Below are 2,500 nucleotides of genomic sequence, written 5' to 3' on the forward strand. Positions count from 1 at the left end.
TGACTGGTTAGAATTATTTCATCCAATTAATCAGCTAGCAGGAAATTTCCCGAGAGAAAATGGCACATGCGAGTCGGTAAAAATACGCTTCATTAGAAAAAAAAATAAGTATAGTCAATATTCCTGTTTATAATTAAGAGAATTATTAATAATTGTTTACGTACTCGTGTCGATAGTCGTGTAGTTGGCAATGAACCCGTGATTGCTGACTGAGGAATCCGTGACGAATTTCAACCACATGACGTTCAAAGTCGAGATGACAGGATCGGGACGATGGGACTCCGGTCCACAGAACCTTCCAAGAAGAGGAGAAGTGGCCCTCCCGCCGTCTCTCACCTGAGAGAGAGAGAGAGAGAGAGAGAGAGAGAGAGAATGAAGTTATATACAAGATATTGTTGGAACAGGGATTTCGTTTGAGAGACAGAGAGAATGAAGTTATAAAGAAGATATTGTTGGAATAGGGATTTCGTTTGAGAGAGAGAGAGAGAGAGAGAGAGAGAGAGAGAGAAAATGAAGATATAAACAAGATATTGTTGGAACAGGGATTTCGTTTCAGAGAGAGAGAGAGAGAGAGAGAGAGCGAGAGAGAGAGAGAGAGAGAGAGAGAGAGAATGATGTTATAAACAAGATATTGTGCGAACAGGGATTTCGTTTCAGAGAGAGAGAGAGAGAGAGAGAGAGAGAGACAGAGAGAGAGAGAGAGAGAATGAAGTTATAAACAAGATATTGTCGGAACAGGGATTTCGTTTGAGAGAGAGAGAGAGAGAGAGAGAGGAGAGAGAGAGAGAGAGAATGAAGTCATAAACACGAGGAAATTAGCAAGACATTAATTGAACGGGGATTTCGTTTGAGAGAGAGAGAGAGAGAGAGAGAGAGAGAGAGAGAGGGGTCTTTATTACAAAGATAATATAAAAATCTGCATTTGGTTAGATTTCAAAATTAGTACTTGATTTTATATAAATGATAAAAAGTAAAAAAAAATACTTCCATTAAGAAGGTCCCATACAAATACTGTATCTGTTTAACTTTCAAAATGAGTAATTCATTTTATAGGATTATGAAAACTAATGGAAAAAGATAAGCTTAAAGGTCTCATAAAAATTGGACCTACTTAGCTTTTAAAATTACTATTTTAATTTATATAAATTATATAAAGTAAAATCGGGTCTATTAAGCTGGTCTTGTACAAAAACTTCATCTATTTGGTTCACAAAACTGGGATTCAGTTTATATACATTACAAGAATATAGATTTACTGAACTAGTCTTACACAAAGTCTGCAACTGTCCAGCTTTCAAAACTTGTATTTAATTTTATTTAGATTATAAAAAGTTAAAATAAAAATAGGTTTAGTAAGGTCTTATACAAAACTGCATTGACTTCGCTTTCAAAACTAAGAATTTCGCTTATACAAATAATAAAAAAGTAATTAAACAAATAGATTTACCAAGAAAGTCTTATATAAAAAATACACCTGTTTACCTTACCTAACTATACTTATTTTTTTAATGAGGCGATTTATACCGACTTGCATATGTGCCATTTTCGCTGGGAAAATTTTCCTGCGAGCTGATTGGTTGGACAAAATAATTCTAACCAATCAGCAAGTAGGAACCTTTTCCGAGCTAAAAGGGTAACACCTGCGAGTCCGTGCAAATGCACCTCGTTAAAAAGAAATGAGTATAGCAAATACAGCTTATATAAATAGCAAATAATTTTATACAAATAACCATACATATACCAAGGCACTTCCTCCAATTTTGGGGGGTAGCCAACATCAAACAAATGAAAATAAAGGGACCTTTCCTCTCTACGTTCCTCCCAGCCTGACAAGGGACTCAGTGGAGTTCGTCTGGAATTAAAATAATGAAAAATAAAAAAAAAAATTAAAACATGTGAAGCACAACTCACCTCAACGTAATCAAAAATACATCCCCTCCAGTATGATGGCCTCTCTATGTCAAAATCAGTGAAATTAAGCAGTATGGCTTTTCCAACAGGTTGGTTGATAATGTAGATACACTCGCGATTATGGGGATAGTGTAGAGGGTGGTAAGGTGTTCTTATAAGTCCAGTATCGCCTGAGTATTCCCCACCACAAGCTGGAAGAAGGGAAATGAGAAGACCTTCAAGTGATGAACTGGATTTTGTTAAAAGGAAATGCTATGATGTGTTTTCAAGTGTATTCAAAGATGGTCTACAGGACTCAAGAGTCGACTGACTCAGCCGTTGCTACATTATTATTATTATTATTATTATTATTATTATTATTATTATTATTATTATTATTATTATTATTATTGTTGTTGTTGTTGTTGTTGTTGTTACTAGATAAGCTACAACCATAGTTGGAAAAGCAGGTTGCTATAAGCCCAAAGGCTCCCAGAGGGAAAAATAGCCCAGTGAGGAAAGGGAATAAGAAAATAAACTATATAAGAAGTAATAAACAATTAAAATAAAATATTCTAAGAACAGTTTTCGATTATTACTCATCCCACTT

The 2,500-nt window shown here is 34.9% G+C and overlaps 1 protein-coding gene across 1 annotated transcript in view; it reads right to left on the reverse strand.

Annotated features, from left to right (window-relative positions):
- The window catches only part of LOC137619849 (cubilin-like), a gene marked incomplete at its 5' end in the record, with an annotated part of 102,100 nt that overhangs the window by 72,814 nt on the left and 26,786 nt on the right, over positions 1-2,500 (reverse strand). The window contains 2 exon segments of the mRNA XM_068350140.1: positions 165-336; positions 1,912-2,102. Coding sequence (XP_068206241.1) covers positions 165-336; positions 1,912-2,102 — 363 coding nt within the window.

The sequence above is a fragment of the Palaemon carinicauda genome, chromosome 26, assembly GCF_036898095.1.
Source record: "Palaemon carinicauda isolate YSFRI2023 chromosome 26, ASM3689809v2, whole genome shotgun sequence".
In the NCBI taxonomy this organism is placed as follows: domain Eukaryota; kingdom Metazoa; phylum Arthropoda; class Malacostraca; order Decapoda; family Palaemonidae; genus Palaemon; species Palaemon carinicauda.